The sequence below is a fragment of the Engystomops pustulosus genome, chromosome 1 (genome assembly GCF_040894005.1).
Source record: "Engystomops pustulosus chromosome 1, aEngPut4.maternal, whole genome shotgun sequence".
Taxonomy (NCBI): Eukaryota; Metazoa; Chordata; class Amphibia; order Anura; family Leptodactylidae; genus Engystomops; species Engystomops pustulosus.
Window position 1 is genome coordinate 47,929,439 of NC_092411.1, and position 22,010 is coordinate 47,951,448.

Below are 22,010 nucleotides of genomic sequence, written 5' to 3' on the forward strand. Positions count from 1 at the left end.
TGCACAGTTTCACAGGATCTGCAAATATCAAAACCAAGCAAGTTTTGGGAAGCAGAGTTATGCAATGACTGCAGTAAACCATTGCTTGACATCTTGACACAAAATGATCAAGCAGATACTTTTCCTGGGCAGCCATTTTCAATAGTCATTGACGTGTGAGTGGAGCTAAAACACAGATGACACTTGGAATGCAAACATGAGTCCACGGGACAGTTTTACATTGTAGTTATGACCACTATGGAAACCCACCATTAATTGCATAACCAGGGAATAAGTCCAACGTGGACATTCATGGCTTATATGCAGCATAAGCCGGAAACATCCATCGTCTTGATGTGTAAAAATAGACAATTGAACAAGAAAAGGCTCAAGCTGCATTTACATCACATAGGAGTTTCCACTAACACACAAATGGTCAGTAACTAGCACCTTTGCATGCAAAACACATTGCAATGGTTGCCAATCATATCAGATTCAGTGCATATTCTGAAGGTACCTTTGAAAACACTATCAAAATGCAGAGTGTGAACACAGCATCCAGCTTAAAAGATCTCAACTTTATCAAACTGCATAAACAATAAGTAAATATTCTAAAAGTCATAGAACTTAGATGCAGCACAAAGTCAGAATAGTACTGGATGAAATGAGCCTAAACCGCATGTGCAAGTACAAGGAAAAGGCTCAAATTATTTGCTCTAATTACTTTTGTTAACAAGAGAACAGTTTTGACCTCCCTGCTGGGAATCCGGCTGCAGGAACATTCCCAGTTCATCTCCTCCCCCCTCCCCGAAACCTCAAACCTTCTGCAGAGGGGAAGAGAAACCCACCCACAGGCAGGTGTCTTGTCTAGAAAGCACACATCTTTTAGGTGAAATACAACCACATTTCTCGGTGGTGAAGACCAGCAAAACCTGCTGTGGCCGCCCTGCAGAGTAATCATGCAAATTGCTCTCAAACTTATAAGCGCTGAGCCTTTCTAAGAAAAGCAAGAATTTTTTTTTATTAGAGATCTGCACTGCACGGTTACCCATGTGTATCCGTATAGCATAGAGGAAACAACCAGCGGCTAACGTCACATTACATGCCTGTTCTCACAATACCAGAAGAGTCAAGGTCTTTACTGCAGCTACAGCGGGGCTATGGGGGAACTGCTTGCTTTGCCTATGTGTTAGACTTGGAGACAAAGCTATTGCATTGGACGTGCACTGTTTGAGCAGATGGAAGGGGGATCAGGTCATGACCTGTTAGAGAGCAGCGATCCATTGTTGGAAAGTGTGCCTATGCTTGTGCTGGCTCTGCTGAAACTTTGACCCGTGGTGCAAACCACACGGCTACAGAATATATAATGACATCTTATGTTAGAAGGCTTTCAGATCCCAAAAGTGCTTTAAAAAAAATACTAAACTAAAATCTCTTGATTACTGCATAATAACATTGCACAATGAATACGTGAACCACTCGATAGCCAAAATAGTATACTTACTCCTTGGAGTCCCTGAAATTGAATGGATGGTCGTGCAGCAAGAGAATTCTATAAAAAAAATAAAAAATAAAAAGGAAAACATTAGAAAACTTCTAGTTCTAAGCATCTAAAATAAAGTTGCAGTCCTATTCCCATAACCTTCAACCTCTCCATTTTATGTGGGGAAAACTTACATAGGGCTGCAGCAGTTAGGGCAATTTCTGACCCGTTTGTACAATAATGTTACATATACACCTGGAAATGTTTGACTCAAAGTTTATTGTTTCAAATGTCATGTGTACAGCCAGAAAACAGAGGGCAATGTAGAGATTGATGGTCTCTAATTCTATGTTCTGCCATAGAAAGTGCACAATTTTTCATCTTCAATCAACAAGAGGCGCTTCAGTGCTCAGCATAGGGGTCTCATGCAGACCCACCACAAAAACTGACAGCTCTCACCAGCTGAATAAATGGAAGTGCAATTACATTTAAAGGGAACCTGTCATCAGAAGCCCTTTTTCGGGCTCCTCCATGTCCACATAGAGAATAGAGTGCACAATGCCAAAGTGTTTTTTTTTTTCAGAAAAAGCCAGTTTTACTATAAAACCTTTGTCACTGTGTGTACTATTCTCTATGGGGACACAGGGGAGCCAGAAAGGGTGTCGGACGACAGGTTCCCATTAATTCAGATGTATGGACTTCAGGATGGGTCCGGTGGTAAAAATGTGAAGATATAATAAACACTTTGAATCCCAAATGACCGCTCCCTTCTCCTTTGCCCACTGACTGCATTGTTAAACGGCTTAACACGCTCGATGTAAAAGGTTCACAGTGGAAATAATGGAGACAAATGAAAGTGGGAGAAGTGGCCCTCCCTCCAGAAGATTAGTACGTAGGAGATGGGCTAATGGATGGGTAAGCACAACACGTCATTTACACCTCATGATGCACAGATGCAGAACAAGCAATTGACCGCCGCTCCTCATTACCTCAGCAGGAGACTCATTTTACAGACGACAATTTCGCTAATCAGGTTCATCCCCAGATTCCGCAAAAGTCTAATGAGAAAACCTCACTGCTGGGAGAGCAGTCACCACTGACTACATATCCGGGCTTGGAAGAAATAAAATATTCTTGTCTATACATCATTTGTGAGCGGCCATTTGTCTCTACAGCTCACGTGAGCAGCACCACATGAAATAGCCAGGTGTTATGTAGAATCCTAAGAGGGATTTCTGGCATGTACGGCTAGGCTTGTGGGTGGCTTCCTCCAAGTACATCTACAAGTATGAGCCCAAATGCAGGTCACTAGGCCCAAGCCCTCAGCACCACCGGCTCATGTGATACTGACTTCAAAGTCATAGACCTGCATTCACCATCACTACATCAAGCTGGGCCATTAGGAAAATGGAGGAATGCCCCTTGAATAGTCACTAGTCTGTTCAGCACCACTAAGCCTGCATACCCTGTGCTTCTGAATGCCTACAATCTTAAAAGAAATCTACTCTAACCATGAAAAATATATTGGCCATTTACATTATACGTAGATAATCAATGAGTATATCTACCTACCACCCAGGATAGATGCACCCTACAAGGCAATGCTCACATATAATAGGGCCTTGTACTAGGGAACATTTATAGGCTCTATGTACAATAGTAACCACCACAATAAGTGTCATCAAAATGGTAAAGGTAACAAGTACGATGAAAAAGTCAGGATACCGCCTATCTGTAGGCAGTATGTTATAGAGCAGGGGGAGCTGAGCAGATTGCACAGTGCAGCATGTTATAGAGCAGGGCGTGCTGAGCAGATCGTACGTGGTGTCCTATCTGTAGACAGCATGTTATAGAGCAGGGGGAGCTGAGCAGATTGCACATAGTGTCCTATCAACAGGCAGCATGTTATAGAGCAAGTTTGATACACAGGTTTGTTGAAAGGGATTCAGAATAAATAGTTGTTTCCATTTTAACCTCTTTCAATACTTTGTCATCTAGACTGACAGCCCTCAATGTAGTCCCGCAAACAAAGATAGCTGTCAGTCATTGATACACCGCTTGAAGGGAACGTGTCACCCTGAAAATGAGGGCACGGGGGGTCCAGAGAGCACAATAGAGAGAACAATGGTTTCCATATGGCTCTGCAGCACCATAATAAAGCTGAATATCTTCATATAAAAGTAGAAAAAAAAATTCTCCAAACCATAGATTTTTAATTTGGCTTTCTCCAGCATTCCCTCTCACTATATGTGACCGTCGCTCGTCTTGTATTGCTCCAGAAAGCTTGTGCAAGCTGTCATTTTCTATTTGCAGCCATAAATACAGATCGTTGAACAATTACAAGGATTTGGTCTTCCTGCTTTCTGGAACAAAAGCACTCAGCGATTACTGCCAAAACCTTTCGTCTATGCACGACCTGATACTTCTGACCGGATATCAGGCTCCTTCAAAGCCTTGGCAGACGCCGCAAACTTGCAGGAAGGTGCAGTCGCCCCAATCAGCAGATTCAGAGGGTAAATAGATCTCCTGATAACTAGGATTATCTCCTCAACAGCAGGTCTGTGCAAGGAACAAACCTTATCTACAAAGAGTTAATTTAGCCTGGGTAATCCCATCTTAAATATGTACAGAAAACAGCCAGAGTAAAGGCTTTATAGGGTAAAGAGCTTTCCACTAATCATCTATCCCCCTATAGCACAGGCATAGAGCTCATGGAGGAATCGAGAGGAAAAAAGGCACAAAACTGCAAGAGCCAGTTCACACAGCAGAATCTGACAAATATTTTTCGGGTACCATTCGATATTCATAATGTCCTAAGGACCACATTGATTTAGACTGTACAACCTCCAATGGAGGGTCAACTATTTCATCGGTCAAATAGGACTTTTGGGTGGAGTCTGGGTGAAGATGCCAAGTCCTTCCGATCCAGGGGTGCAGACTCCACCCCGGACAGTCCACAAGCAATACTATTCATACAGTGACCGCTAGTTATCACTCCTGGTCCTCTGGTGACCCGATTGACACCAGTGGATCAGACATACCTTGAAAAATCATTTTGGCGTTTAATAGATTGAGATTTTTTTTTAATAAAATTTTGAAAAATTTAAGACAAGCCCTGTAACAAATCAGGTTCAGTCCTGGAACATTTCTACTAAGGCCAAGTTCAAATCTGCGTTTTTGCTTTCCGTTTGGCAGGTTTCTTTTTATTGAATAGGTGGTCCCCTACTTAACACTCGACTTACTGTACTTTAGTCTTAGGTTACAATAAACAGCTATAACAGTTATCACAGGTGTCTGTAATGAAGATTTATTGTTAATCCTGGTTCTTATGACAACCCAACATTTTAAAATCCAATTGTCACAGAGACCATTTACAATGAGAAAATATATAGCTCCGACTTACATACAAATTCAACTTAACTTAAGAACAAACCTGAGACCCTAGCTTGTATGTAACAGGGACTGCCTGTAGTGGAGAGTAATTTTACCAGATGTCTTAACAGATACTAAATGTGCAAAGTAAACCGATACCACAAGTTATCAGCTTATCTTTTTTTTTTTTAAAGCCATCCGCCATTTTTAAAAGGTTTTATTTCGAAGGTTTTAAGTGTGAAAAACTGATACATTAATGCATGCTACAAACTAATTACTATGCAAGGCAAATCGTCTTTTGTATCAAAGTCAATTTAAAGGCCAAGTCTTCCGTTATCCATCAGTTACTTCAAATTGACAAAATTTGAAGTAATTGACAAGTCGTTTAAACCAATGGAGGAAAAAAAAATTTGATCCGTTATTAAACATTTCACGTCAGAAACTGTAAAATGGAAACCAAATGCAGAGGTGAACTTGCCCAAATTCCTGCAACCCTCCAATCCAGAGAAGCTTTTCTAACTGTCTCAGATCTCCATGATGTTGTAAATTTAAGGTCAGACCCACAGCCAGGCAGAGACACACAGAAATGAGCCTACATTATATTCACATGAAACTACCCGAGTGCAATGTGACGGCACAGAGCTCCTTTTACCACATCCACGACGAATTATCCAGAGGATTCCCAATGTGTAACCCTCTATGTACAAAGTAAAAAGTTCAGCTCCTGCCCACAATATAGAGGTAAACCACGTCGAGCTCACATGTATGTGATAATCTTTACACTCATTTGTCCCGCTGACAAGCCCATTACTGGAGACGACACATGTCTGGCACATGATCCATTACACTAATGACTATGCACTACCAGCAGATAAGATCTAGCTGATACTTGCACATCCAGTGCTCACACATACACCATACATGTACAGATTTCACATAATGAATATGCCGACCTGTAACCTGATCGGATGCCCGTTTCCTGCGTGACCCTCTCCACACTACAGGACAAGGTTTGACCTCGGGCTGCTTACTAGCACAATAGCCGCATCTAATGGAAAGCCAAGGCGGCACCAGTGCACGCTCCAGAGGAGACAAGTTTCAAAGTTCAAAACAAACTCTGTGGCATCAAAGTATAAAAAAAATATATCTATATACCAGTGCCAAAGACCTAAACGGCAATATATTGTCCATACACAGATTCTGGCCGATGCTGGGTGGCCAATTCACAAACTGCCAGAATGCTGTAAGACAGATATTACCAAATCAGCAATATTCTGTTACCCAAAACCCGATTCTAAGGCACATTTTCACATATACAGCTAGTTACAGGTTGCCAAAGCGAAAAGGTAACAAACATCCTTTTAGCTAAAAATTGTTTCCTTACATCCACTTGACTTAACTTTATGTTCTATTCCTTGGCATCAGATGGTTTGTCCTGCTCAGCCCCCCAGCCCCATCTACTCTTCCCCATGTCTCTTCTCAGCAGGTCATGTTACCAGGTACTTTACCCTGCTAACATTATAAACTTTACCTCATGCGTATATCTTATCACATGGCAGTGTCATCTAGGACCCTAGATGACGTAATCCTGGTCACATGTGCCAGGGCTCCCTCAACGTTCCATACAGCAGATCATAGCACTGAGAACTGTCAATCAGGAACAAGGAGGAAGGGAAATGCACACAAGTTTTAATATGCATGACTCCATTAGTGTGAATAACTCACGTGGTTCTATACAAGTTTATCGCAGCTATGGTGGTTCCACTATAGGACATGTGCTGAAGACCTGACCCATCTGTCCACTGCCTTAAGCTGACAAGTGCTGACTAAAGTTTCTTCTGCTCCGACGACCCAAAAAGTGAAAATAATCACTGCAGGAAGATTTAGTATGGTGATCCCATAGTAATCTTTTCCTATTCCGTAATGTAGGTGCCATAAAGGATCTGGCAGCAGTCACTGAGCAGAACAGATCAGAGTGCCCTACCTTACAGCACATCATACAAATAGCCCCGCACTCGCAGGAGACACATGGTCATTAATTCATGAAGCTTTCCTGTTATTTGCTTAGCAGCTATCCTATAATGGAAACTTGTGCGAGGAAGTCCTCATACATAGCTATGCAACATTAATTCACGGCAGCAGAAAACACATGCATATGATTGCTGGGGGTTAATCTATCAAGCCGGTGACATTTTGCGTTGCTTAATATTTATAGAGACACAGTGGAGTAAAGAGCAGCTGGATTTCCTGCACAGATCCATCACGCCGCTGAGGTGGGGGTTGCAGGGCATGAACAAAAGCAGCATTGCCGAGAGGCCGTGACGCAAGATCCCCGGCCAGAAGATAAATAAATGCTGCCTGCCGACTTCAGGCTGATGTTTATCACTTACAAGAAAGTCCAAGCCCACTTTATGAGAAACCTGAATAAGGGACAACTTACTGGCTGCACCCCCGGAGGAGGATAGTAAATGAGGGGGCGACATAAAATCCTGCTCCACATTACATTGTCATGTCCGCCACCAACACCGGGACAGAGAAACCAGACAGAAAAGAGATTAAAGGAAATCTACCACCAAAATCATAAAATAAGCGCTTACTCATGGATCCAGGCAATGTGACTGGTAGATGTTATTCTTTCCTTCTAAAATAAACTTTGAAATGTTAATAAACCAGAAGGGCTCTGAGGGGCGTTAGCAGAGCCCCACTGTGCTGCAGAGCACTTCCCCCTCCCACTGTGTGATATTACATCAGGAAGAGGAGGGAGACAGTGTAACAACCTGTGAGGCTACAGCAGATAGGGGCACTGGCAACAACCCAAGAGGCCGTTTGGCTCATTAGCATAATTTTAAAATGAAGGGGGCCGTAGATAACAAAATAGAAGATTACCATGGTCACGGTGGCTGGATCTATGAGTAAGTATCCCTGGTTTATCATGCTGGATATTGATAATAGATTTCCTTTAAGGCCCAGTTCCCACCAAAATTCGTTGGAGCACAAAAGTTTTAGTATCGTCAGTAGCAACATTCAAAATAGGACGCAAAATTTCTGATGGACATTGGATCCTCTGTAATCCACAAAAGCATAACCAGTTGTTGTAAAATCATTTTCATGTAAAAACAGACATGGTCATTGGAATAACATTAAATGCCCATTTTTGGGAGGTAGAGCAAGCGAGCAGCTACAGAAGATGTATGAAACCCATAACACAACTCATCCTGAATGTATAGTCACCGGGAAAAAAAATTTGATGCATGCAAGTGGCTTTGTCATTTGGACATTTTAGAACCATATTTTGTCCTGACAAGACAGTCCATATAAAAAATGATATACATATGAACGCCACAAAAATTCCAATGATGCATTTGGTGTTGAGTACAAAAAGAAAAAACCTCTAAAGTTCATCTTGTCGCCAACCCTGTATAATTAAGAGATCGGACAACGACAGGTCACATGAAGGAAGCAGTCTACATAATCGCACATTCAAGCCACTGTTACCTTTACCCTGCTGACCTCAGGCCACCTCCAATCCTGGTCTCCTGCTCACATATAAAGTTATGAGGCCTGTGGGTCCCACTGAACCCCTCAGACAGATAAAGATACTGTTCAAGTTTACAAAATTCTGTTAAGCTGCACAGAAAACACTTCAGCTGCCGATGACACATCATGGAGAACAAATAACGGACCGTGGTTCCTTTGCCTGTGGCCAGTGAAATGCGCACGTATGTGTACACATATATTAGTAAATCAGTGAAGGTACTAATACGGATGATAAGAGACCATAAGCAGTGGTTCTCAACCTTTCTAATGCTGTGACCCCGCAATACAGTTCCTCATGCTGTGGTGACCCCAAACCATGCAACTCGCAGTAAAAACAAAGTAAAATTGTGGCTCCGATGGCTTTAGGCGACCCCCGGTTTTGGTCGTTCGACCCCAGCTGGGGTCCTGACCCACAGGTTGAGAACCACTGCCATAAGGATTTTGCATACTTTCCAACCTACCCAACTATACAGCGCTATATAACAAGCCTGGGTAAGTAATGCTGTATACATAAGGTGGATTGCTCATTTGGGATTCCTATAGGGCTAATGGAAGAAGGGCAAAAGCTTAAAAAGCTGCTGTGAAGACAGAGCTGGCAGCCATTGCTTGTACACAACATTCACAGAAACTAGTACTAAAGATTCCTAATAAAGAAAACCAAAGATACTGAACATATGCAGCGTAATCTGCAGCAAGTTATAGATTCAGTATATCAAACTGCTCAGCTCCTCCTGCTCTATAATATGCTGCCGACAGCTAGATCACAATGTACCATCTGCCCAGCTCCTCCTGCTCTATAGCATTCCCACTGCAGATAAGACGAAGTCCAATCTGTACAGCTTCTCCTGCTCTATAACATGCTGCCCACAGATTGTACATAATGTTCTATGTGCTCAGCTCCTCCTATTGCAAATAGCCGAGCCAGATATTACTGCGCGCACAAGCGTAAGGTACATTAGGGACGTCATTCTGGCAGATGTGTAGCTGGTGAGTTCATTGGCTTGAGTCAACGCAAATTAGAATGTGCGCTGGAGAATGTTTGGGTGATACGTTCAATCTGACCTTTCCTTGGTGGGTAAAGTCTGCTGTGCGCAGATAACTGAATACACAAGCCGAGTGACAAACACGCTAAAGGACAGACTGACATCCGACATGTAGAGAGCAACACAGACAGCAACAAGGACAGTGATCACTGAGGAACTTTACTGCAGCGTTTTACAGACTGCATCTAACGCTTTCAAGTTCATGCGCTGGAGCGTAAGCCAAAGAAAATGTTCCAGAAGGACAGTGGAAAGTGCAGTCTGTGCTGTGCCCAAATAAATAAATGCCTGCAGCTCACAGCCCCAACTAAATGTGCTGTAACCGGGGCGTGAATGTGTGCAATATCTTCTACAAACCACCCATATATACATGGATATTCAGAAACAAATAGATTGTAAGCTCATATGAGCAATGTCCTCCCTGCTAATGCATCATATGCCCATGTTATCACTCTGTAGGGTCCCATTTTATTTCTATACGTCTCCTATGACCTGTAAAGCAGTGAACAACATGATGGTGCTATAGAAATAATGATTTATTAAGATTTACCGATGCAGGATAGCTAGGCCGCACAACAGGCCGCAACTACAGCGCATGCCCACCTGACCACTCCTGGATGACCACTGGGTGCAGACCCAGGGAACATGTGGAAAACACCCATCTGCACAGGTACAGGCACAGAGCTGCACTTTTTAATGGATCATTGCGCATAGCTTGTACAGACCGTGCGACCAATCCGTTAAAAAGCAGAGTAATTCCTAGCCAGACCCACTTCATGGATATGGGAAAAAACATAGGAGAAAACTGTTTTTCAAAGCAGAGATGTGGCAAAAGTGTATCTGCAGGCATGATGTATAAATGCAGTGCAGTAAAGAGCATCGTAGTGTATGGGGTTAATGACAATCTCCTACACATGCGGAATAGGTCACTTGTTTCTGCATATCACGGTGTTTGTGGTGTGGCTGCAGTAAACCCCCCACAGCCATTCAGCTACGTGTACAGTTGCAATTTGGATATCCAGACGCTGCAAGATCTCAAATTTCATCAGGCTGATAGAGCAAAAAGACTTCTGCAAGCCCCATTCTAGTGAATGGATCAGGCGCAAAAACCACAGGCACCCAAGTGTAGTAATCTTGTTATATTAGGCATCCATGGCCGCCTTCCTTTTAAAAATCAACTTTTAATGTTATGCTAACGGCCTGAAGGGCTGTTACCAGAGCCCCTCCATGCTACAGCTTCACAGGCTGTTGCACTGTACGATAGCACGCTCTCCTCACGGTGTGTGCCGAAACTTCCACTGCTGTAGTGAGAAAAAGAATGGGGAAGCTATGAAGTAGCAGAGGGGAGACAGCTTAAGCTAAAGCACAGAAGGGCTCTGGTAACATCCCCCACAGCCCTTCTTGCTTATTACCATCATTTTAAAAGTTGATTTTAAAAAGGAAGACGGCCATGGATAACAAATACAAGATTAACACAGTCACAGTGCCTGGATCTATGAGTAAGTGTCCCTATTACCATGTAATGAGGCATGCTGAAGCCACTGGTCCCATGACTACTGACACGTTCAGAAGGGCAAAGAACCAATCAGGATCCATGAAGAAATAGGGAGACAGACTTTTCTTACCCCTTAACTGCATCAGAAACCGATGCGTACATGGAGTGGAGCCATGTGTCACCGGCCTCCCTGGAAGCTTCAGAATATCCTCTAAATTCCCCATATCCCAAGCTTCTTATAAGAAAGTGTAACGTGTAAGCACAACTGATCGTATTCTAGAGCTCTAGTATAGGGTGATGTGTGTGCTAGAGGAAGGGACAATTTGTTCCTTCTGTGAGTGTAATCTGAGCCGCACGCATGAGCCGTGTCACTGTACAATATAGGAAGCGCAGGAGCCTTGTGCAGGGCTATGGGAAGGGAATCACTCCTCACAAATTCTTCCTCAAGTCCCAGCTGACTGTGTGTAAACAAGGGCCAAAGAGAACAAAAGTGCGCAGCGGCACATGGGGTCACTAGGCCAAGCTGAGAGTTTGACGCTAGGCACGGTGTGAAGTACACAAGGGCCTGAGCTCTGCTCTTCCTCACTTTATATTCTGCTAAACTAGACATCAATTGCCTCCTAGAATCTAGGGGGGTTCCTATAGGAAACATCCACCCGACTGCAGGATACTAAGCACATATTCCGATTATGGGAAGAAATTCCCAACAAAAACAAGAAGAACAAGAAGTTTCTAGTCGGGTATTTGAAGCAGCCACTGAATAAAACCCTGCAGGCGCTTCAGATTGACACCTCATCCCAGGAACAGTAGATCCCTTTTATAGAAAAGAAGAATTGCACAGTCAGCAGTTTCCTGTGTGGGATTTTTTTTTTTGGGGCATTAGGTCTCTGAGGTCTCTTTTCTATTCATTAAAGCCTCCCTAATCGAGGCAGGCAGCAGGATTAATCCTGTCAAGCCAGAGCCGGAGCACGTACTTAGCCTTCATACCAGGGTCATGTGATCACATTTAAAGGGAATGTAAAAGAATGTGGAACGGAGCCAGCGACGGGACACTTTGTTACCTGTGAACGTCCTGTGACGGGTGCACTTTGTACAGGTTACAGTGAGCTGAACGCTGACAACACGACCGCGATCAATGATAATTCATCAAAACACTGGATTGTTGTCTAACAAAACACAGGATTGAGTTCACAGAGAACCAGAACCCTCAAGACATGAAGTAAACAGGTTCCAGAGAAATCTCTTACTATTATCAGAAACCTAACATGCTGCAGGGTCTTTACCTCTAGTTACAGATTCTCAGAATTTCCACACACTTGCCCATGTATTTGTACACATTTATATACCAAATGTGGATCTTTTTGCATTTTGCTGATTCATGGGACTGAAAAAAAAAAAAAAAACAAAAAAAAAACTGGCCATACACAATAGATACCCATGTAATGTGTACAGGGACCTCACATACCGGCAGATGTCAGAAGTGAAGAATCAGATCTGTTCACTTTAGTAGATCCTTTGGTTCTCCGGGATATAAGACATTAGAGAGGTCCAGCAGTGGCCTCCTCCAATGTTCCCATTCCCAGCATAGCCGGCACAGGGGACAAGCTCATGTATAGTCCCACATGTCAGACTTCATGGGGAAAATTCTACACTGTTTACAGAACATTTATTTATGGAGCCCATTTACATGACTAAAGTTTGGTATATTTTTATATGGTTTATGCACATGAACCTGCTCAGGAAGTGTGCACCCACTTTTTGGTGCAACTTTAACAGACCATGCAACAATTCTGCGGAGGCGCAATAATAAATTGGCGTGCGGCCCGACTCCACCAGAATGCCCCTTTAGGTGCAGAATTTTGTGGCATGGCAGACATGGTATAGCCAGGACACAAATCTAGTGCAAACACTTCATAAATATATTTGCAAGCAGTTTGCACGTTAGTTCCAGTGCAGAAAAGTCAGACAGAAAACTGGTGCAAAAAAATGTGGGCCCTCTGGGCGCTGGAAGATATCAAGGACCAAAACCTGTATCACTGGAATGGAAGGACACGAGTCCAGCCCAGTGATACAAGGGTCGATCTGGGAAATCCCTACAGCACACAGAGCGTTGCTTTCAGACCAAAGTTGCTCATGGGCGTCCAGCCTGTACACGGCAGAGCTTATCGTGCAAAACATGGTTTATATGTCGGCAACGTTTTCAAGAGTGAAGACGACCCCAAGGAACTTGAATGAAATCTACCATCAAAATCCAGCATGACAAACCAGGAATACTTACTGATCGATCCAGACACGTATCCATGGCCTACTTCCATCTAAAAATCATCTTTTACAATTATGCTAATGAGTTTGAAGGTTTCTGGGGGGGTTGCCAAAGGACTCGTCATTCTGTAGCTTCACAGGCTATTACGCAGTCTCATCCTTTCTCCGGTCTCAGCATGGAGGGACATCATTACCATAATTGTAAAAGTTGAATCCTTGAAGGAAGGAGGTCATGGATAAAAAAAATATATATAAGATTATCACAGTCACAGCGCCTGGATCTATTAGTAAGGGCTCATGCACTTGGGGAGCACTCCTTACCCCTCCCCTCTGCATAGAGAGGGCCGAGCACAAAGTATCACATTTCATGACCGGGTGACAACCTCTGGGGGCAGTCATTTGGCTGTCAATTGTTCTGCCGTATTCCCGGACCTCATACGATTGTGTGCAATTTTCCTTAAACGTTGCACATCGGTTGCAGTAAGGAACTGTGTCTTATTAATCTGAGATAGATTTAAACACTACTTTGAGTGTAAGTTTAGTCTAATTTTACATAGATTTTTTTTTGCAGTATTGTCATTTATTACTAGCCATATGTTTAGCAGTTTCTAGCAGTGAAATGTCTTAACACTGGGGGGATGGAAAGACTTCAGCATGAAAAAAAAATATGGGGGAAGGGGTTATTCCCTCTAGGTGATCAGCAAGGGATTGACCACTCAAACCCCTGGTGATCAGCTATTATTGCTGCGGGAAGCTACCAGCACCTATACAGTTAATGCAGCACTGCATGGGGCAGATTAAAGTCAATGGGCTGTACAGTGACTTGCACTTTGCGGAGTGCAGTCCTGAGCGCACACTGCCACTATGACACCCATGTTCTTTACGTCAACACTTCACTGTGATTGGCATTGTGATAAATCCCCATCACATCCAAGTCAATTCGTATGTAAATCCAATCCGCAGAGCCTAGCGGAAAAGACAATCCTGCTAGAAGAATTCTTTCTAGAGAAAGATTCAGAAATTGCTTCCGGACACATGGTGGATTCTGAAGTGACGGTGCATGTAATAAATCAATATCTTCTTTCATTACAGAGACAATCTTGCCAAAATTCATTAGGTAGATAACGTCAGCAAATAAAAGTGGAGGCCAACGCCTGTGCCAGTGCAGTATTAGGGCAAATTATTAAACGGCCATAGATCAGTGCAGTTCAGCATTTCCAAAGAAAAAAAAAAAAGAGTGAAGATCTCTTCCCTCCCACTACGGCTTCCCGGGCCCAAAAGCCACGAGGAGATACAGGAAAACCTGCCCACGGATCAATAAATATCTGCTAGACCTGGCAAGCTTCTGTATGTTCTACCAAGTAGAAGGTCCAGGAATTATCACAGGACAGATAAATTGTTGGCCTCCAGTCAGTATCTCCCTAGTCTGCAATGGCTCATCATTAGATTAGGTTGGAACATATGTGGGTCTATCCCACCACCCACTTAATGTGTATGACAGGAGATGTCGGGAAGAGAAGGAACATGCAGTGGGACCTCAATACTGTGAAATAAGCCCAACCAGGTGTCCAACAGCTTTCTCCTTTGCCCTTACTTAAAACTTATCCACCAAGGCCGGTACATGGAGATCAGGAGAAAAACCTCACCTGGTATCTCATCTGTATGGTCAGCCCCACAATCCACTGCAGATCGGTAGTGTACACCCCTAGGAAAGGCTTGCAGACTATTTGAATGAAAACGAATTTACAGTTCTCCACAGTCCGCTTTACTAAATGATTCCATAAAACCAAGGTTTGCCAGGTGAGCTTCTGGCTTCTGGCGGGTCCCAATTTTATGCACTGATCCTCTAATAATAATATTCATTTACGTAGCGCCATCATATTCCCTAGCTCTTTACAAATCATAGGGGAAATAAAAAGATAAAATATTACAATACAGTACAGAAATGGTCTGAGGGGGCCCTGCTCACAAGAGCTTACAGTCTATGAGATAATGGATACAATAGGCCATAGTAAGGTCACAAGCTCCTTTTTTGTCACATGCTGCTCCAATACCCATGGGCGTCCTTCAGGATGTGCCCCTAACAATACTGAGCCCTGAAAGGCTTGTTTAACAGAGGTGGGCCTTACAGGTAAAACCAGTGGGTTCAATGTCTGCACAGATTTCCAGTTCATCCACATATATAAATATTTTAATAGCCAAAAAGTAGTAGATAGAAGCAGCACTCCAAAATTAGTGAAAAAAGAAAGTTTTAATCCACCATTGATAGCATCAATGGTGGATTAAAACTTTCTTTTTTCACTAATTTTGGAGTGCTGCTTCTATCTACTACTTTTTGGCTGTGTTTAGCGAGTCTCGTCAGACCCGCTGAGAAGACGTGCACCCGATCTTTACACAGTGCCGTTCCAACCTTTTCCTTTGTCCTAAATATTTTAATAGATTTAAGGAGACAAAAGTCTCTAGGCTGTAAACTAAAGCACAGTCAATCGATGGAGTGGCCCGACTATTGAGACCCCCATTAGTAAAAGTTCAGAATCTATTGCCCACAAAGGAGGGCCTCAGTTGCACCTCCTTTTAGGCACAAATTAACCTATTAATTTGCAAGAAAAAAAAAAAGACAGAAGTTTAAAGTTTAGTCAATTATCTAATATTAAAAACAGATAACTGAGTTGTTGCATGTGGAAAACTTTTTGATTGAAAAATAGTCTAAATTAACAGAAAACGTCTAATACTTCACACACGATACAACACTGCGATAACAGCTTTCTCTGGCATTAATAAATTTGGGCTACTGTCAGGAAACCCTCTTCAAAGTTTCAAGTCCCTTATTATGTAAATAACCCCCTAAAAAGCCCATCGGCAATTAAGTATAAACTGCTTGAATAGCAATTCCTTAACATTCCAATACTGGTATTATTACCTATAATTGTGGTAATGTTCTCAAAATAAACACGCCATGTTGTGGGGGGGGGCACCATATTCCGCTTTGCTGCTCTGTAATCCAGTAACACTACACGGCCAGCAATATGGAGTCAATTGACACTGTCCCCAGGATCTATTCCCAAATAACTATATTTAGGAAACACTACTTAAGCATTTTCATGAGCAGGAAGTTCATTGCAGGTGAACACGAGTTTGATTATTATAGTGGATTATAACATCTATAACAAAAATAGACATTTCTCCAATCACTACATATAAAAAAAAAAAATTACCCCAGAAAACCCCCTAGTAAAACCGAGTACAGGTAAGCGCTGATATTTGTACGTTTTTAGCAGTCTTGTTAGCTCCTAAATTGTAAAAAGCTGCAAATACACTTCACAGGCCGGAGGCAGGAGAAGTGAATAGTGACAGCTCAGCAGATCTCCCCCATTTACAGCTGGAACTCCATAGACTGAATGAATGTGAGCAGCTGGCACCGCACAGCAGTGCTGTATGTGCACTAGGAGCTGCACTGCTATTTAAAAGCCAGTCCTGGGAACATAGCTCCAAATAAAGCATTATTCTCCAAAATAAAGCCACGTCCAGTCAGCCCCAAGCAGGCTCACATGCCACATATACAAGACTGCACGGCGGCGGCACCCCCCATCCCCCTTCACTTCCAACACTCAAGTAGCAGAAAGCCAATCAGAATTCTATTAATTTGAGTCTACAGGAAATATCTTCAGATGATACATTCACTTTAAGGGAAGTTCCAGAACAGCCGAGAGGTAGAGAGAAAAATCTGCTCTTGCTGTGTCCAGTGAATAGAGCCGGGGAGGTGGGCAGATCATTAAAAACAGTTTAGCCAGCTGCCCCCCACAATCCTAGACAAGGGGGGGATGGTGTGAATAGGACTGACAACACAGCATTATGAGCCACACTCCAGCTTTAGAGGCTTACTCAGCTCTACTATGCAGGTACAAGTCTGACGCCCATGTATTACACTACATACACCACAGACTGGGGGTAGAGGATGATAGAGGCCATAACCAATAACTACAATCCACTCCTATTCACATTACACTGTATATTAGGTATAAATATAGGGGTGCACTTAGGGTGCTGCCATACATTCAGCGCAGCAATGCAGTTTATGAAGCCAGAATTTGGTCTTGATCATACAGGCTGGACATAAGGAACAGATGGCACGGCTTATGATTTTTACATTCTCCAAGTTTTAACTATGAAATTTGCATCAAGAAACTGACTGAAACCTAAATGCGTGATAGGTGACAAATAAAAATGTGAAAAAGTTTCCAGTCATCGCGTAGAGAGTCATGACATTACAGGAATGGGAAGTTCCAGGGGAGTTCAGAAAGTGACTGACACATCCAATATGGAGGAGAGCAGGGCAATTTCTCCAGGACAGAGCCTGGAAGGTGGGGGGGTGGGGAATTGCCCAGGACGGAGTCTGGAGGAGTAGGGGGTAACACCTCCAAGACAGTGCTAGGAGAGGGGAGGGGGGAGAGCAGGGGGCAACTTCCCAAGGGTAGAGCTTGGAGGAGTGAGGGGGAGGAAGCATAACTTGAAGGGGGGCAGGGGGTAACTGGGGGGGAGGGGCACTGGGTAAATTCCCCAGGGCAGAACTTGGGGGGAGAGATAGAACAGGGAAAACTTACCCAGGCCAGAGCTTGGGACAGAAGGAGCAGGGGGAAACTTCCCCAAGACAGGGCTTGGAGGGTGGGGGAGCTGGGGGTAACTTCCCCAGGACAGAACTTGGGGGAGGGGTGGAGGCAGGGGGTAACTTCCCCAGGCAGAGCTAGGAGGGTGGGGGAGCTGGGGGTAACTTCCCCATGACACAACTTGGGGGGTGGGGGAGCTGGGGATAACTTCCCCAGGACACAACTTGGGGAGTGGGGGTGCTAGGGGTAAGTTGCCCAGGACAGAGCTTGATGCTGGGGGAGCTAGGGGTAAGTTGCCCAGGGCAGAGCCTGGAGACATGGCATATAGCAGCTGTGTCTCCTCCATGTCCCGTCTACCTGGGAGACAAGGGAGCAGCTGGCAGACATAGCAGCAGTCACGTCCGCTCCACACCTGTCCCAGGAGATCGCTGAGGCTTCCCCCTACACACCCGGGACACCTCACCAACTTCCCACACACTCCAGCCCTAGTAGGGGGCGAGAGGACAGAGCCCCGCACTTGTACCGTGTCCCCGCTGGCACTTACCTTAGTGTTCTGGTAGTTCTCCAAGGCTCTGAAGGCGGTCTCAGTGAGTTTGACGTGAAGCACGGTGATCTGGTCCTGGGTCCCCCTCTCGCAGGACAGTCCGTACCTCCCCTCCTCACTAAGAGCCGCCATCTTCCTCTCTCTCACTCCCTCTTCCCCTCCCGACTCGTAGCCGAGCAGAGGGTTTTGTATCTCGCACCCTAACTTGCTTGCTCGCGGACGAAACGAAACCTGCAGCGCTGATTGGCTAACAGATCAGCCACGCCCCGCACGTATAGGCTTGCGGTGCACATCTGAAAAGCTCTTTATAGTGAGGGATGATTTTTTTTCTTCTCTTTTTCGTCTTACTCGAGACGTCATCACGTACGGTGGGGGCGGGGTTATCCGTGACGTACGAGATAGTGAAGGGAGCATAGTTTGACATAGCTGGTGACGTTACTCCCTGCTGTGCGGGGGGCTCCAGTGTGTCTGTGCCGGTGCACGGGGCCTTCATGGACATCACTATGTTATTCCGCTTCTCAGTAATTAATCAGTAAAGTTTCACAAACCTTTACTATAGATTTGCTATAGATTTATCTAAATCATGATTTGGATTTTGTGTTTGCAGTTCCCATGCATAACAATGTGCTTTTATGGTAACCGACTACAATCTCTGTAGTCTGGTCCGATAGTCTGCTACTGCTGTTCAATTATAATCTACAGAAGTTCATAAAAAATCTTTATATAGCGCCATCATATTCTGTAGCGCTTTACACATCATGGGGGATGTATATAAACAAAACAAAAGATAGCAGAGCAATAACACAGTCAAATGATGTAAGAACGCCATCTCCAAAACATAGGGGGACCTGATTATTAGATTTTTTAAAACTTTATTTTAAATATTTTCACTAGAGGACCTATTTTTTTTTTATGGGGAGCCCGTTCACAGTGTGTATCAGCCACAGATGATGTAATGTGCACCCCAAAACGCTTCCATGAAAAGCAGATGTTAATGTACGTTTTTCACATCCAAGGATCGGCGTGTACACCTAGCCTTATGGCAGTAATAGGTCAACAAGATGCCATAATGAAACCATAAAGGTGTTTAGTATGAAAGAACTTAGGACCTTCCTCTTTCACATTTGCGCTGTTTTTCACATCCATGGTTCCGTGATTTCCATCGATGCCTCACAAAGCCATTGATTTCTAAGTGTGTTTTCACATTGGATTATTTTTTCACTTATTTGTTGTGCGTGGAGAAAAAAAATTTGAAACGCGTCCGTTCTTTTTCACTGATGTGGATCACGGAAGGCACTAGAGTCTATGGGTCCGCAAAAAAGACTGATGCAGCTTAGAAACCAGCTGTGATGTTTTCAGAGTAATGTTGTACCTTTTGTGGAGACAAAACGCAATGCATGCACAACAGAAATGGACTGCTTTTGCCTTACATGATTTGCAAGCCATGATTGAACTCGCATCACATGCTGCTGGGATCGCACGGCCCGAACGCTGCAAACCGTGACTGAGATCAGCATGTAAGTTCAGTCCCGGTGTGCAGCGTTCGGGCCGTGTGATCCCGGCAGCATGCGTTGCGAGTGTGATACGAGTTCATCGCATCACACTCACAAGTGTGGAACGGGCCTTAAAAAAATCTAGGACAGGATCTTATATTTTTTTCATGAACAACAGATTAATTGAAAAACAACGTTAGTGTGACAACATCCATAGAAAAAAATGGTTCAGTATGGCTTCTGTGAAAATCAAGTGTGAAAGAGCCCTTATGTCTGGTTATGAATAGGTAATGAGTGGGGAACAACACCCAACCCCCGCACCTATTATCTGTCCGCGCTGCATAAACACAAGAATTTAGGATAGTGTGTTGCTCAGAAATTATAAAATTTATGGAGCCAGATAAAAGGTGGTAACCCCAAAGTTTGGTGGCCGTCAGCATGCGACAGATATTAGTAATGGACGGCATTAAGAAAGGTTATTCCCAATAATTAAGCAGATTCTCAGTGACCTGCAAACTAACAAGGTATCTCGTGTCTCATCAAATGTTTCCTTTCATCAAAGAACGTCTAGTAATGAAAACCACAAGGGAAGGCTCCATTGTATGCACACTTTATATGTCTTCACTCTGTCTGGACTGAAAGCTTAATTGTAATTATCTTTATCTGATTAGTGAAATACTCCAGATACAATTAAGGTAATTGCTCTAAACCATAACTCTTTAGTGTTTTTACATACTATCAGCAGACTTTGTATAGTTTGATGAGTATCTAGCAATAGTACAGACAGGTTTCTTATATCGTCACTAACTTTTCGACAAACGTGGCAGACCTAGATCACTAGCACAAATATACACAGAAAATTTGTAAAGTATCTCCACTTATTTGGATCTTATCATCCTCCCTCCTTGCTAATTATTATTTGTTTATAGAGCACCATTAATTCCATGGTGTGGTACATTCAGAATTGATTTCACATATATCACATTAAGATGAGAACAAGTTGAATTATATAAGATATAACACTTCAACAAGTGGAAGGAGCGTCCTGTCCATGAGGGCAATTTTAAACAGATGGGCTTTAAGGTTATGTTTGGAAGGTGGGGGACAGTCTAATGACACGTTTAGTAGAGAGTTCCAGAGTATGGGGGAAGCACAGGGGATGATTGTGAAAAGTCAGAGAAGGTCTTCTTACGATCAGAGATTACGTGTGGGACGATATTGGGTGATTTGGTCAGATATATATGGAGGGGACAGGTTGTGGACGCTTTGTAAATCTAAGGCCTTATGCAGACGGGCGTGTGCTTCACCCTAGCCGGAACCGTGGTGAAAAACACAGCAGGGTGGAGAAAGTAGGGGGGTATGCTGCTCACCCCTCTTCATAGGAAGTGGTGAGGCGCAGTGTGATTGGGTGAAATAGACCTCTATGGAGACCATGAGTTGTCATTTATGTGTCATTTTGTCTGTATATGTACCCATGATCTGCAAAGTCTTGTGGAAGTAAAAATATATTATTATTACATTTATTCTGAATTCCATCTTACTAGCAAGACAAACAGAAGATCACTGAGGTGTCAGATGAAATAGAAGTACTATGCAGTAATAGCATCACATAAACACAGACACTTGTGTATGCCGAGCGTGCATATGTTATCAATGGAGACAAGAGGGCGAGTTATTATTTGTAATGGATCAACTCTAGGGAGTGCAAATGTATCTGGCACTGAAATTCTCTATTCTTACTTGACCTGGACATTATCTGTTGGGGGAGAGTCAGGTTGTTAACTAGTCCCGGTAAGATTTGCAGAATTGGTTGACTTTTCGCTTACATATACATGAACCTTACTGCATAATGCCAGAGTTAAGACGGCCAAACACATTAGGTGATTGATACATGGCGTTAAACTATGAGCATTTCTATCTAAAACATAAAAATTGGTATATATTAGCAAATCATAAGTTAAAGCTGTAGAAACAGTAGATTAATTGTGTGTCTTACAATTTTATTTTTATTTTAGTGGCCATAATTGTGAAAATAGGATGTGCAGCCTTATTGGTTGTTACCTTGGAATTAGCTTCTCAGGAATTGATGATAATACCTTTACTGAACCGAACAGGAAATCAGCAATAAAATAAATATTCTGTCTAATATTGACTTTGTATGTTTTATTGCAGTATGGGCACACGAAGAGACCTATACAACC

General features: G+C 43.3%; 1 protein-coding gene across 1 annotated transcript in view; it reads right to left on the reverse strand.

The window, feature by feature from the left end:
* ELL2 (elongation factor for RNA polymerase II 2) overlaps positions 1-18,599 on the reverse strand; it is a 38,934-nt gene extending 20,335 nt beyond the window's left edge. Inside the window, exons 1-2 of the mRNA XM_072139857.1 lie at positions 18,317-18,599; positions 1,484-1,531 (exon numbers count right to left, since the gene is read on the reverse strand). Of these exons, the coding sequence (XP_071995958.1) occupies positions 1,484-1,531; positions 18,317-18,448 (180 nt within the window). The 5' untranslated portion in view covers positions 18,449-18,599. The remainder of the gene's footprint in view (positions 1-1,483; positions 1,532-18,316) is intronic.
* Between the last annotated feature and the right edge of the window lie 3,411 nt (positions 18,600-22,010).